Source organism: Biomphalaria glabrata, chromosome 4 (assembly GCF_947242115.1).
Source record: "Biomphalaria glabrata chromosome 4, xgBioGlab47.1, whole genome shotgun sequence".
In the NCBI taxonomy this organism is placed as follows: domain Eukaryota; kingdom Metazoa; phylum Mollusca; class Gastropoda; family Planorbidae; genus Biomphalaria; species Biomphalaria glabrata.
Genome location: NC_074714.1, coordinates 37,287,104 through 37,301,992, shown reverse-complemented (window position 1 = coordinate 37,301,992; position 14,889 = coordinate 37,287,104). Strand labels below are relative to the sequence as shown.

At 37.8% G+C, this 14,889-nt stretch overlaps 1 protein-coding gene across 4 annotated transcripts in view; it reads right to left on the bottom strand.

The window, feature by feature from the left end:
* Positions 1-14,889, bottom strand: part of LOC106059811 (protein MON2 homolog) — a 396,254-nt gene that overhangs the window by 333,297 nt on the left and 48,068 nt on the right. For all 4 annotated transcript variants that reach the window (XM_056026650.1, XM_056026651.1, XM_056026652.1 and 1 more), the window contains one exon: positions 11,505-11,606. In XM_056026650.1, coding sequence (XP_055882625.1) covers positions 11,505-11,606 — 102 coding nt within the window. The remainder of the gene's footprint in view (positions 1-11,504; positions 11,607-14,889) is intronic.

The following is a 14,889-nucleotide window of genomic DNA, read 5'->3' as shown; positions in this document are numbered from 1 at the left end:
TGACTTCTTCAAATGTAGAAAATGTCGTCTATGAGCTTTACCTATAGAACCAATGAAAGGCTCCAGGTCCAATTATGTATTATTACACTACTGTAAAAATCGTATTCAGAAACTACACCATTAGATCTGCATCTGATGTGGGAAAAGGTCGCAACTGGGTTTACGTAGTCAAGGAAGACAGTGTAATTATCCTTAATCTTCGGAATCGAAGACATTGCCATTCGGTCTGCAAGCTAGTTACAATCTTAAGACAAATCAAAAATGTAAATCAAAAGATTAATATATGAAAACAATTTTATATATATATATATATATATATATATATATATATATATATATATATATATATATATATATATATATATATATATATATATATATATATATATATATATATATATATATATATATATATATATAATAATAATAATAAAATAAATTATATTGATATTGAAAAAATTATTGATATACATATGTATACATATATATGTATATCAATAATTTTTTCTATCTTAATTATCAAACAGAAATGAACGCAATGTGTAGACTATTTTGTGTTTGTCTTTTACACAGAGATATTTTAATGAGTTCGTTTGACTTGTCTTTAAGTAGCCAAGAGGCGCGGTGACTGAGAGGTAAACCACTTGGCTTCCGAAACAAAAGGTCCCAGGTTTAAATCCTGGTGAAGACTGTATTTTTAAATTTGGTATCTTTAGGACGCCTCTGAGTCCATCAAGCTCTATGGGTACCTGACTGGTTGGGGAAAAAGTAAAGGCGATTGTTCGTTGTGCTGGCCACAAACACCGTGGGCCATAGAAACAGATGACCTTTACATCATATGTCCTATAGATCGCAAGGTCTACAGAGACCTATTTGTGAACATCACTACAGAGACCTTTAAGCTAAACAAGTAGAGTAGTTGTTTTTATAGAGAGACCTAAAGAGAAACAATTTCAAGCAGTGTTTCTCTATTCCAGTATTTGATCGTCTGCTACCAGACCTAACACACCAGTTGGAACAGTTTAAACGTAAATCAGACGGATTTTGGTTTTGTTTATTCCTAGCAATGATAAGATGTCAAGAAAAGAAGTGTGTTAAGCATGTAGTCGAAACCAACCTAACAACAAACCTTTAACAGTCACACGAATTCATCAGTTTTTTTACAGGAAAGGATGCCACTGTCGACAGCAATACTGTGGTCCTGGCAGAAGTTCGTCTGACCCTTACAAACATTGCTTGTCAGAATAGGCGCTTGAAAAAATACATTTAAATGGAATATTTTCTTCAGCTGCAATGACTAGATGAAAGATATTCGCGACTTATACAAGAGCATGTTTTCTGCCGTAGGGAGGAGGGGGGAATAAAGGCATACCCACCCGGCCTCCGCTTCTCCAAGGACACGTGTTGGCGGTGGGGGGGGGGGAGCAATGTGTGACCCACTGGCCACTTACTGTGGAAGCTGGAATGTTTTGGATGTGTCTGCGCCATCAGAAAAACAACTGAGTCGTTGAGTGATGTCTAAGAAATAGACACGAACTGAATGAAATTATCTTTTGTCTGGAGATGCGATAGAATATTGGCGACAAGAGGAAGATTGATAACAGGAGGATTTTTTTCTTCCTCTGGATTTGATTCGTTCTCAATTTCTTCCAAGTTTTTTTTTTTTTTTTTTTCCTTTTTCTCTCAACGTGTGCAGTTCCAGCCTTTTGTCTGCTAGGTTTTTTTGTTTTTTTTTTCACTTTGACAAAAAATTCATTGCAGTATCTCATCACTCTTACCTAACTTTCTCCATAGCGTTCTCTCTCTCTCTCTCTCTCTCTCTCTCTCTCTCATCTATCAAACTCTTCCTTCAATCCCAAACAATCTTATGTATTCTATCGTTCTCTCAATTCTGTATTCTTTCTGCAAGTCATCCGTATCAATGTATCTTCCAAAGGAATCTCTACGGTTAGGGGAAGAAAGGAAGTTCCATCAACTCAGTGTCTCCCCCTGTGCCTATATATTTATATAGATCCTGAAGAATAACTTGAAGCATAAGTACATTACAAAGTCAAAATGTATAACGAACCTTTACTAATCTAAAAACATCGCCGCCGTGAGAGTTGGACGACATTACCCGGAAATGTTTCCATTAGTTTTTCCCCAGTGAGTGAAGAAAAGATGGACATTCTACATGACAAGATTATTCAACGGGTTGATCTGATTTTTGAAACAACTTTCTAGAAGCCAAACGTCTAAAAGTCTGGAGACGTTCCCTGTGACGAGATCTGGCACCCAGCGTTTATCTCTAATGGGCCACCTGGGCTTACTATACGCAGACTTGAAACGGGCCTGTCAAGGTCGGTTGGCCTGACACTTCCTACGAGCAACGCTCGATTTAATTGGCTATTACGATTCACTGCGTTTTCTGAAAGGTGATCGCTAATCATCAACTGAACACTAGTGACCAGTCTGAGAGCAATAACAAACTTGTTTTCTGTCCTGGATACTTAGAGGACCTGCACAATCTGGCCAGACATCTCAGAATATTTCCGATTTTCTTTTAGTATTTGTTAACTTTTTTTTTTATTTGAGTTAAAAATGGAGGTGAACGGGCAATGATAATTCTGAAACTTTAAAAGCAACACCGAATGTAACGAATCCATTCAATCCTCATTATCAATCTCCAGTTGTTTTGCGTAGTGCATACATGTCACCATACAGGTCGAGATTTTGTGGTTTCCCAGACCTGTCGAGACGGGGGTCAGCAAGGACACGTGTTCCATGAATTGTGTTGCCTTTAATACGTTTTAAAATGTCTTTTAAAATGGAAACACTGCTTGTATCTGAATAGTTTATCTGAAAGGTCAATTAGAAGAACGATACTGAAGCTATTAAAATGGAAACACTGCTTGTATCTGAATAGTTTATATGAAAGGTCAATTAGAAGAACGATACTGAAGCTATGAAACCAAACATGTAGTCTAAAAACTGCGGGATTGACGGCAACATAAGCAGCTTAGGGCCCCCAGACACCAAAGACCTTCCAATATGCATATCTTTTCTCCAGGCTTCAACTTCATTGAACTGACCTTCCAATATGCATATCTTTTCTCCAGGCTTCAACTTGATTGAACTGACCTTCCTTCTTCTTCTTCTTCTTCATCGTTCTCATTGTTATGTTGGAGTGTTCATATGACTAAACCAATACATGAGATGAACTGCGCAGTGGTTTCCAAATCAGGGAGCTCTCCATATAGTTTTCTTTCTATTGGGGTGATTTGGGGCCAATGTCTTATACGGGCCTCTTGGTAGAGAGAGCAGTTTTGGAGGACGTGGTCGGCATTTTCTGGTGATACTCCACATGGGCAGATTTCACTGGTTCCAATTTTGAGCTTCCGGAACATGTGTTGTCGCATTCTGTTGCGTCCGGTCCTGAGTCAAAAGATTAGACGTTGGTCTTGTCGGGATAGCTTATAGTAAGCATCATATTTCTTGTGATTTGGATGGGAGCTCGTCCATTTCTCATTTATTTTATCTACAATTAATTTCTTCATTTCTTCTGGATAGAGTGCAGAGTTTACTTGTGAGTTTGTTCTCCCACTCTTGGCGAGTGTGTCAGCCTTCTCATTTCCTGCTAGTTGTATGTGAGCTGGTATCCATTGAATAACAGTTTTTTTGCTAACCTTCCAATATGCATATCTTTTCTCCAGGCTTCAACTTCATTGAACTGACATTCCAATATGCATATCTTTTCTCCAGGCTTCAACTTCATTGAACTGACATTCCAATATGCATATCTTTTCTCCAGGTTTCAACTTCATTGAACTGACATTCCAATATGCATATCTTTTCTCCAGGCTTCAACTTCATTGAACTGACATTCCAATATGCATATCTTTTCTCCAGGCTTCAACTTCATTGAACTGACATTCCAATATGCATATCTTTTCTCCAGGCTTTAATTTCATTGAACTGACATTCCAATATGCATATCTTTTCTCCAGGCTTCAACTTCATTGAACTGACCTTCCAATATGCAGATCTTTTCTCCAGGCTTTAATTTCATTAAACTGACATTCCAATATGCATATCTTTTCTCCAGGCTTCAACTTCATTGAACTGACATTCCAATATGCATATCTTTTCTCCAGGCTTCAACTTCATTGAACTGACATTCCAATATGCATATCTTTTCTCCAGGCTTTAATTTCATTGAACTGACCTTCCAATATGCAGATCTTTTCTCCAGGCTTCAACTTCATTGAACTGACATTCCAATATGCATATCTTTTCTCCAGGCTTCAACTTCATTGAACTGACCTTCCAATATGCAGATCTTTTCTCCAGGCTTTAATTTCATTGAACTGACATTCCAATATGCATATCTTTTCTCCAGGCTTTAATTTCATTGAACTGACATTCCAATATGCATATCTTTTCTCCAGGCTTCAACTTCATTGAACTGACATTCCAATATGCATATCTTTTCTCCAGGCTTCAACTTCATTGAACTGACATTCCAATATGCATATCTTTTCTCCAGGCTTCAACTTCATTGAACTGACATTCCAATATGCATATCTTTTCTCCAGGCTTTAATTTCATTGAACTGACCTTCCAATATGCAGATCTTTTCTCCAGGCTTCAACTTCATTGAACTGACATTCCAATATGCATATCTTTTCTCCAGGCTTCAACTTCATTGAACTGACCTTCCAATATGCATATCTTTTCTCCAGGCTTCAATTTCATTGAACTGACATTCCAATATGCATATCTTTTCTCCAGGCTTCAACTTCATTGAACTGACCTTCCAATATGCATATCTTTTCTCCAGGCTTCAATTTCATTGAACTGACATTCCAATATGCATATCTTTTCTCCAGGCTTCAACTTCATTGAACTGACATTCCAATATGCATATCTTTTCTCCAGGCTTTAATTTCATTGAACTGACATTCCAATATGCATATCTTTTCTCCAGGCTTTAATTTCATTGAACTGACATTCCAATATGCATATCTTTTCTCCAGGCTTTAATTTCATTGAACTGACATTCCAATATGCATATCTTTTCTCCAGGCTTCAACTTCATTGAACTGACCTTTCAATATGCAGATCTTTTCTCCAGGCTTTAATTTCATTGAACTGACCTTCCAATATGCAGATCTTTTCTCCAGGCTTCAACTACATTGAACTGACCTTTTAATATGCAGATGTTTTCTCCAGGCTTCAACTACATTGAACTGACCTTCCAATATGCAGATGTTTTCTCCAGGCTTCAACTACATTGAACTGACCTTCCAATATGCAGATGTTTTCTCCAGGCTTCAACTGTTCCCAACAAACTCACAAACTTCGTCCATGTCACGACGCCATGATCCGAGACATCGCTAAAACATTTCGTTTCATTGCTATGCGACTACTTCATGCTCCAAACGTGAGAACCACTTTTCCTCCGAATGTCTCCTGTCCCAATAGATCTTCCGTTTGTTTTGGCCACTAGACTTTTTGTTTTGAACTGTCTGTGTCTCGCCACGGAGCGCATGGTCTGGGAAAGCATTCATCCAGTGAGAGAAATCTGGTGACGACAAATCCATCTTCTTAGTTCTCCGCCATTTGCCACTACTTCCCCCCTCTTTCTTTATCCAGACTCGATTACATTCAGACTGGGTAAACTCTGCTGAAGTCGTCTCCAGCCCACTTAAACGGCTGGGTGGTGATGATGCGGGGAGGCAGTTAGAGGAGATGATGGTACGTTTTGGAATGAGCCACAGTCAGATTGGAGCCTTCTTTACCAGGATCACTAAACAATTTGACATTCGATTTCGACAATGCATGGATGAGCCTGAGAATGTCCAACACATTTACCGGTTAGTCGCTAGACCAGTGACTCCAACCTATACTCCAGACTGATCTAACGACCGACTCTAGATCATGTTAGTGATAAAAAATTTTCCTGGTATGTATTGAAATGCTGGTTTCTTCATTTTTAAGTACGTTTCCATATCGAGTTTATGTCATCAATAGAGAAATCCTACACGAGCACTCGTCTCTAAGTGAAGTAATGACTAAGCGTCGCATGAGATACGCGGAACATTTCCTTAGACATGAGGACTAAACACCAAAGTCAGCCATACGTTGAACAAAGTCAGCCATACATTGACCAAAGTCAGCCATACGTTGACCAAAGTCAGCCATACGTTGACCAAAGTCAGCTATAACATGGAAACTGACAAGAGGAAAGTAGAAACAAGGCCGTCCACGTTTAGCATGACGTCACACCATCTAACGCAACCTCAATCAAGGATCTCTGTGAAGCGAGCTTGCAGCCCTACGCGCGAACGACGAGGGAGGACCAAAGTCTAAATAATGAGGGCTAAAACCTTCCTGACGTCTCTACGAGTTTCTAGATCGTATGGATGTACCATTGACTTCTTTAAGTCGCAAGTATTTCATCTTTCGTGTAGCTTTGATTTGTTGTTGTTTTTTGAGCTTCTATGTTTAGTTTTGAACGAAAACTTTGATCTTTCAACAGCAGATCTCCAGGTAATCCAAGGTGTTTGATGTACTGGTATTAGAAAAAAAATGATGGTTAAAGCACATGCGCCTAACATTCAATTTAAACTTTAAATCTATCCTAAATCTGTGCCACTTTTTTTTAACCCAAAGAAAACAAGTAATGCGTAATGCTTTTCTGAGTTTTCGCCACAAAAGTCAGATTTTGGTTTGAATTTCAAAAGTTCGTTGGAACGAGAAACCCAATATTGTCAGATAATGTCAGGAAGCAGGGAGAGACAGGTACCAGAGAAACGTTATGAATTCCTGAGATATGATTGAATGCTAGACGTCCCGGCGAAATGTTCTGAGAAAAATGAAGTCAAAGTTGACGTCTTAAGTGAAATATTTAGCAGATTAAGATTGTTTGTTGTTTGTTTGTTGTTGTATTTTTTTTGGCTCCAGGAATAAATACTCACACACATACTCACACACATACTCACATACTTTCTATTGAACTATTAAAAACATTTTTGTTGTTCAAATCCCAAGTATAGATGAGAGTTCTAGAAATGTAACCAATACAAAACAAATAATCTGTAAGACAATGTCTGCCTAATGTCATTTTTTTCGAAAGGTCAAAGTCTAATGATTTCTTTGTTTTGTTTTTGTTTTTTTTACAAAATGGAGAAGCAGTTTGGACTTTCTGTTTTCAGTTTTATCAATTTTATGAAACATAATAGATCTAAACGTCACCGTTCTTTAAATTATTTGAGCTTTCCAACAGCAAAAATCACAACAAGCCGTCAATACAACGAGTCAATACAATGTTGTTATTGATTTTAAACAGTTTCAAATGTGCGATTCAAATCGACGGCCTATGAAAGACAAACACAGAGCACAAAAAAAAAGTCAAACAAAAGAATATTCAAAGCTGAAACTACAAGTTCAGATCAACAAGAAGAATAGAGCGCCAAGGAAACCCAACAATGTAAAACTCCTTAAGTCAGACTGAGCATCACAATAGAGAATTGGGGGGGGTGGAGGAGAAGAGGGCTGGGATCCGCCAATCCATTAAGTCATCTTTCTCGAGAACGTCCTATCTAGGCTGGACATGAGAGAGCACTGCAAACAACTTACAAGGTTATAAGAAATAGAAAACATCCCCCCCCTCCCCCTCTCTCCAAATAAAAAAAAAACACACATAAAAAAAAAACATGCTGTCTGTGGTGGAGATAAAGAGTTAATCAGATTGCCATGAGATAGCTCTCCCAGAGAGTCGCCGTAAGGGCTTCAGTACAGATTAGCTGAAGGAAAGTTGATATTAAACACCGGGGGAGGAGGAGGGGGGTTCGTATCAATACATCTTTGTGTATTGATTGATTGTAGCATCAAACTTCCTTGTCATTGGAGAAAGTCGTACATCATAGTATTATTAGGGAATCAATCTAGAACAGTCTATAAGTACAATGTATATCAATAATAGAACATCACATCAATCTAGAACAGTCTATAAGTACAATGTATATCAATAATAGAACATCACATCAATCTAGAACAGTCTATAAGTACAATGTATATCAATAATAGAACATCACATCAATCTAGAACAGTCTATAAGTATAATGTATATCAATAATAGAACATCACATCAATCTAGAACAGTCTATAAGTACAATGTATATCAATAATAGAACATCACATCAATCTAGAACAGTCTATAAGTATAATGTATATCAATAATAGAACATCACATCAAAGCCGCACCAAAGCCATTGTCTATAAGACTTTTTTATGTCTTGAAACTGTCTGTAAAAGACACATTTCAATGTCAACATCAAAAGAAAAGATTACGACGAGATGTTTCGTACTTTTTTCCCCTGATTATCAAGGTTTTATTTAGCTTTCCATCAGGTAAAAAATCGTAATCATGTTTTTTATTCTTTGTTAAGAAAATAACTTTTTAAAAAAATCTTGATTCAAATTCACTATTTCGCATTGTTAGGTCATTGTTGTCATTCATCTTGGTATAAATCAATTATTTCTATTCATTTCTCGAAGAGAAATTGTAAGTAGATGTTGGGGGTAGATTGGAACGCTAGAAATTTGTTGTAAAACATTCTTTGATCTAATTTTTTTTTTAAATTCTGCAGAATTAGGAAGAGAAATTGTTCTGCTTGGTAATAAGTCCCTACCAGCCTGTGTTAACAAAGCAAACCAATTACTTGATTAAAAAATATATTACACATACAATAAAATGTTCTGTTACTTCATTTTTTTTAAAGGGTAGAGGGGCGAGTAGTTTTTATTTATGGGCGAGCAAAAACAATTTTTTATTTCCATGGCACACTCCAAGTCAGAGGACGTCTATTAGGTACACTTATTACTTTACCTGTTGGTGTCTTACAAGTCTTAAGTACAAGTGGTAGGTCAGTAGTCAGGTTAGGCCTAATGTTTTACTCCTAGGACAACATGGTACTAAAAAACAAACAAATGTAGAGCAAGTATACATTGATCTTGTTGAGTTCAGAAGCAGCGATCAATACAAATTACTTTGTCTACATGTGCAGGGAGGTCTCATTAAATTAAAATAAAACAAGAACGGAACAGAAACTACTAAGAATTCAAGCAAACACAAATGTTACTCAAATGATTGCCTAAACTTTCATCAAATGCCCCCATACAGAGCCTCAAGATGAACACGAATATAAAACAATACTTCTCTCTCGTCAGAATACTTGATGCTGTAGCACAACACTATTGCGGAACTGTTACAAACGCAAGACCCGCCCTTAGATTCGTGTGTTTCTTTGTTAGGGACTAAAAGGATAGAATATGGTGTGTTATTCATTTCTGACACACTGTATGCGTGTAAAATGATACGCTTATATACGAGACATGAAAATAAGGAAGCAGTACCCAGAGAAATAAAATCAGAAGCAAACAAGTTTGAAATTTAAACAATCTAAGCATCGATGGCATTTCTTCTCCAAGAGAACGTGGATGCTTTCTGCAAGCCTCTATGTCCAAGATTCCCGTGTTTTGGGATGTCACGTGATAAAACAACTCCAATGATAAGACATACTAAATGATAAAACCTGGTGATGAACTATTTAGACTAAAGTAGATCTCTAAGCCAGTGTTGATTGTGTAACATCGCGGATATACAAATAATTGTTACAAAATTAAGTTGTGGTGCGTGACAGTGTAGTAACCCAAAAAAATGTTATAATAAAAGTTACATATAGAACTGATGTGTTACACAAGAGTTTTAAGGTAAAACATCCTGAGGAGAAACAAACTTGACTATAAATCACACATACATCACACATACATCGAAAACATGACAGGTATAATGGCCAGGTCATTCTTTGGTCATCTTTTTCTTTTATTCTTAATTTGCCGAATGGTTCTGTTAGTGAAAGAAATAGTTGCCAAATTCCTAGTTGCTAAATAATCTCTGTTAACGAAACACTCTAAGGCAAAATATGCCAAGCCGCTATTATTTTTTTTTTACACCATGGCTAACTACTCTATATTATTCTCCAAAAATTTACATGACTTAAAGAATTCTTTTTTTATCTTTTTTACATGTCTTGAAATTCAATATCCCTTTCATGTTTAAAATTACATTCATAACTTTAAAAAAAAAATTAAAGGAACAACTGCTAATTATCCTAGCGCTGCAATCTTTACCCTGAATGGTGCGAAGGCCAAGACCAATGCGGCATAACGTGTCGGTGAAGTAGGTGAAGATGTGACAACTTCCTGACCTCATGTCTCTCACCATTCATTGCTAATGTCTCTGACCACTACTTCCTGATCTCAAGTCTCTGACCATTACTTGCTGACCTAATGTCTCTGACCATTACTTGCTGATCTCAAGTCTCTGACCATTACTTGCTGACCTAATGTCTCTGACCATTCTTTGCTGACCTAATGTCTCTGACCATTATTTGCTGACCTAATGTCTCTGACCATTACTTGCTGATCTCAAGTCTCTGACCATTACTTGCTTATCTCAAGTCTCTGACCATTACTTGCTGACCTAATGTCTCTGACCATTCTTTGCTGACCTAATGTCTCTGACCATTATTTGCTGACCTAATGTCTCTGACCATTACTTGCTGATCTCAAGTCTCTGACCATTACTTGCTGATCTCAAGTCTCTGATCATTACTTGCTGACCTAATGTCTCTGACCATTCTTTGCTGACCTAATGTCTCTGACCATTATTTGCTGACCTAATGTCTCTGACCATTATTTGCTGACCTCATGTGCCTGACCATTACACCAAACAAGCTGATTTTAAAAGCGTAAGACAACCAAGACAAAACAGCAAGTGACATTAGTGTTGCCATGTGATGACAGGTACACAGACTGAGACACATACAGTACATGAGACAACCATGTGTGAGAGAGACACAAGGAGACACAATTCACGATGAGAAATGTACATTAATGAGACACATAGAGACACACAGTACGAATGTGTCAGTGGTTCTAACAGTTTATTTTTTGTATTTTCACTAATGTCAATTTGAAAAACAAAATAATCACCCGGTATTTGTTATTGTTGTTGTTGTTACCTGGTCACTAATGAAACACTATTAGAACCACTGATTGATAATTTAAATGTTAAGGCCATTCTCCACAGCCCAGGTTGACCAAACAATCGAAGTGAAAGGTGGACCAATAGTGATGGATCGCAATAACAATGTGACTATCGTGATTGTGTCCCTTTGTTCTATGTCTGGCATAAACTAAGTATCTAATCTTTAGAATCTTTGTAAAGTAGCAAGTAGATTATAAATGATCCTTAGGAGACAAAATCTCTTCCCATCACAGCAATTAGTCATTAAGTCTACCAGATATCCTTTCCAAACATTGAATGATATTGACTTCATTGTTTAGACCTCTTTTATATTTTCATGCAATGAGGTATGGAATTCAAAACTATCGTTTCATTACGGGAGGCTGATGGTGGACAGTGGCCCTAGTCATTCAAATGTATAATGTCCTACCTCCAACAGGTGGGCAGTCACTGGTCTCCACAAGACTTCCACACGACCTAAGTTGACTAATCCACTCTCCAGCAGCTTGGCCACGGCAAACAGCGAAGGTTCCTGTCAAAAATAAAAGAATGCTAGAAATGTATGGGAAGTTGTTTATTTCTTCGTTCTTATATTTTTAAAGTAGAAGAGTTGCAAGTTATTTCGTGAGGGGTTACCACTCACTGATTTATGTATCAAGAGATCTCATCCACTGCCGTAAGGCTTGTCTTTAAGCCGATGATTAACGATAAATGCAATATTTCACGTGATTAAGCAGTCCCAGCTGCGACTTTCAAATGTGGCAAATTATGAAGGCATAATGCATAAGTAGAAATAGTACAAAAATAAAAATTTCGCATTTTTAAAGCATTTTTTCCCTTTAGTCAATTTATTTTCAACTTGCGTTAGGTCATTGTATTTTCATTTCCGCTTCCTGTCTAAATATAAAAAAATAGCCTTATAACATCAAAAAGACAGATCCATGGTATATATATGTCCTATACAGCAGCTTACCAATTGACCCTCTAGCCACCGCCATCTAGTATAAGTCTACGACCCATGATGGTAGCTCGGCGTGACCAGCCGGTTGACCCTGAGTGGGCCATCTAGACCTCAGGTGTAGAAGGATTCATCTCAGAGCCAAAGAAATGTGCTGTAGTAACTTTCGAATAGGCACCTACTGATATACCAGGGTCTCATGCCCCTCCCCCATTACCCGTTGCAGTCTACGGTCTTAAGACATAACGAGGTTTTTAAGATAAGGATACAGGCTGAGTAATGAAGGCAGACTGAGGTTAACAGGAGGCAGACACAATGACAGAAAAGAAGAAGAACACTTTTAAGCTTCAAAAGTACCAAGCAAAGAGGAGCGCAGTTTAATGTTTAGTCTCGAGACCGTACGGGCCCGGGCGTAGTTGGTGTGTAATGCTAGTTGAATATATTGACTAGAACTAAATAGTTTGTCTTACTGACATCTGTTACACGGCCAGAGCCTTGGGCGGTACATTCGATATGGAAACGAGAACTTTAGATGTATATATTTCCACCCTCCTTCCTCCTAGTTTATCTCTGGATTCGATATTTTACTTGAAGCATTGTCTCGAGTGATAGGTAATTGTACTTGAAAATACCAAATGTCTTAAAACTTTTCTTTTTTCTTGGCTTTGTTGTCGCTCAAACAGTGGATGGTGTTTGACCAACAGGAAACAGAGGAATGCAGTGTTACTTGCTTCCGAGGAGAACGGAACTCTAGGATTGGTGGTAACATACTATACAAACTTTTAGACTATCTCTGAACCCAGTGCAGTGTGACTAAGACAAACTAGGTTGATGTGGCAGGAAGTACATTAGTCAACTAAATGTCGTACAATAAATGTGAAGACATCCAACCGTATACAAACTATTTCAATGACAATACTCTAATAGAAAAAAATGGTAGCTGGATGAAAGTGAAGAGATCAGAAGAAAGTCAAAAAAAAAATCTTTACAATCTTCTTCTATAGGTCTGTAGACATACGATAATAGACTTCATGATTCATCTATAAGGAAAGATTTGTTTAAGACATTGTTTACTGGGCTTTTGTGTGTATCATTGTCATGCTAACTCAAGCATTTCTCTTTTGTTATTTCAGCCGACATGTGTTCTCGTGTTACCATTGTTCTTATTGGATGTTAACAGTCACAATAAAAACATGGCATACATTGTTTCATTTTTTTTTTAAATATACAAACATTTCTTGGCATAAACATCCCCCCCCCCAAGAAAGGCCAAGCAAACAGTTGTAGAGAAAAGAATCAGATTAAATATCATTGAAAATGTGAGCTTTACTTTCGTATGTCTGTACTTTTCAAGCAAGTGCCCTACATAAGTAGGACTTGGTCACTTGATCCAGGAAAGCATACAGATTAACGTGATAGCTTTATATCTCTCTTTCACATGTTCTTTCAGCATCTCTTTTGCTCATTCTCTCTTTCTCTTTACCTCTCTCCCTATTCCGCTTGTATTATGCAGATAAGTCAAATGGAGGTAACACTCAAATAACGAAATCCAATACCACAGGCGAAAGGCCAACAGTATAAGTTAGTCGACGCTGATAGGGAATGTCGAATAAGTTTAATAATGCCGAAGGGAACAGTCGAATGTCCTCAAGCTACATTTCTACGTTCATCAATAGCACCTCTCTCTAAAGCCGTCAAGAGTAATCGGTTTAATTCTGTTGATATTTCGCTATTCTTCCTCAAAACCTCGTTTTGTTTTTACTAGTCCTATCATTGTTTCGAAGTGAAAGCTATTTACAAAACAAATAACTAATTCCTAATCGTGCCATCTCTCTACCTATCTCTGCATATATAATAAAATAATAATAATAATAAGCCTTGTCTTTGAGTCCGAAGATTAATGAGGAATACAGTATTTCCCGTGGCTGCGCAGCCCCAGCTGTGACCTGCATATTTTGCCACTTCCAGGGCAAGCATAACCATTGACTGCAGGTGGTCGATTTAGATTTTCTTTTCGTCGTCTGCGTTTGTCCTCGGCAGCAGATTTTTCTTTTGGTCTCAAATGGGTATCCCGAGGCCTTCGTGAATGACCTCCAGCTGTCTCGTTCCTACGCCGCATGCAGCCAGGTGCTCTCTTCTATGTCAGCCAAGGAAAGTTCACGCCTAAGCTGGTCTTTGAAGCGTTTCCGTGGGGCGCCTCTGTTACGTCGACCACCTTTTAGCTCACCAAAAAAGACTGCCTTTGGCATACGTTCGTCTCCCATACGGGATACGTGTCCTGCCTAGCGTAGCTGTCGGACCATAAGAAGTCCCTCTAATATATACATTACCTTTACCTGTCCCTTAGTTTGTTGGACCGTTGGGGCACCATACAAGATTCGTCGACCGTCTTTCTCCATTCCTCTCTGTATTTTGCCTTTCAGACCTTGACATCTATGGGGCTGATGATGTAATGGTCAGCACAACGAGCAGCTGTCTTTACTTTTCCCAACTAATGTAAGGTACCCATTAGAGCTGGCTGGACTCAGAGGGGCACTAAAGGTCTCGAAATTAAAAATCGCAGTCGCCATCAGGATTTGAACAAACTCAGCCACCGCGCGTTCTCTATATCCATGTATGTTTCAGTAATTTGTATTTTCTCTTTCAGACAAATTTGTTTTTTACAATGTATCAGAAACATAAGTTTCCAATTCGTTTTCTTTCATTGAGATCATCGTACTGCTCGGAGCTGACAAATAAAATGTTTTAGCAACAAAAACTTTAGATACAAATGTTGGTCATAACTCAGTGGTCATTCCTCTCCAATATTTGTCATACATTGTCCATCAAGATAACCAATTACCCATTCGTCCTTCAC